Source organism: Pterocles gutturalis, unplaced genomic scaffold (genome assembly GCF_000699245.1).
Source record: "Pterocles gutturalis isolate BGI_N339 unplaced genomic scaffold, ASM69924v1 scaffold25713, whole genome shotgun sequence".
NCBI classification, from domain to species: Eukaryota; Metazoa; Chordata; class Aves; order Pterocliformes; family Pteroclidae; genus Pterocles; species Pterocles gutturalis.
Window position 1 is genome coordinate 25,551 of NW_010123738.1, and position 829 is coordinate 26,379.

Genomic DNA, 829 nt, shown 5'->3' on the forward strand with positions numbered 1-829 from the left:
GTTGTGCCTGGAGCTCCTTGCAGATGGCCGCGGACGGTTTGTCGGAAGGATGCTCACCCATCACCCAGACCCAGACCTCGTTGTCGGCGCCCAGCTTCCACGTCACCGATTTGCCCTTGGCTGGAAAAGAAGCAGCCCTTTGGCAAACACCGCTCACTGGGTGGCTCCGTGCGGGGTCCCTGTCCCACCCGCTGGCCCCTCCGACGGCAGAGCCTCTCCAAAAGCTGCCGGAAGCGGGGAAAGCTCGGCTGGGACCCAGCGCGCGCCTCCCGTTGCGTTACATGGCACTGAAGCCAGGGGTGAAGGAGGCATTTCCCAGGGAAGGAGACCAGCCAGGATTTTTTCTTGCTGCAATTCCTTGCCGCTGCCGTCCCCGGGCGGTTCACCCTCCCACATCTCAGGAGAGCTGGGAGGAGAGCCCGACCCCCAGGATCCAGCGTGCTGCCGTGCCCTGACAGGGGGGTGGGGGGTCTAAAGGCACAAGGGGAACCCCCCGGCAGATCCGGCGCTCCGGGACAGGCGTGTGAGTCCCCAGTTATTTTATAGACGGATTCAGAGGCCAAATTTAACGGGAAACTTAACGAGGTGCATGTCCTGGGGGCAGGGCAGCCCTGACTTCCCCGCAGGGGGAGTTGAGCAATTTGGTGAAGGATGGAGTGTCGGGGCCATTGCCCAGCCGAAATTACCCCGGCGGTGCTGGGTTTAGTTATGGTTTGGAAATAACACCTGTGATGTGCCCCTGGGAGAAGAAATGACTCCAAGGACACATTCCCTCCTGTTTCTAGGGAGCTGACCTGGCCGGATCCGTGCCGGAGGGGGAGCAGCCAGC

At 61.9% G+C, this 829-nt stretch overlaps 1 protein-coding gene across 1 annotated transcript in view; it reads right to left on the reverse strand.

Annotated features, from left to right (window-relative positions):
- SH2D4A (SH2 domain containing 4A) overlaps positions 1 to 829 on the reverse strand; it is a 9,223-nt gene that overhangs the window by 7,761 nt on the left and 633 nt on the right. Inside the window, exon 2 of the mRNA XM_010078033.1 lies at positions 2 to 120. Within this exon, the coding sequence (XP_010076335.1) occupies positions 2 to 120 (119 nt within the window). The remainder of the gene's footprint in view (position 1; positions 121 to 829) is intronic.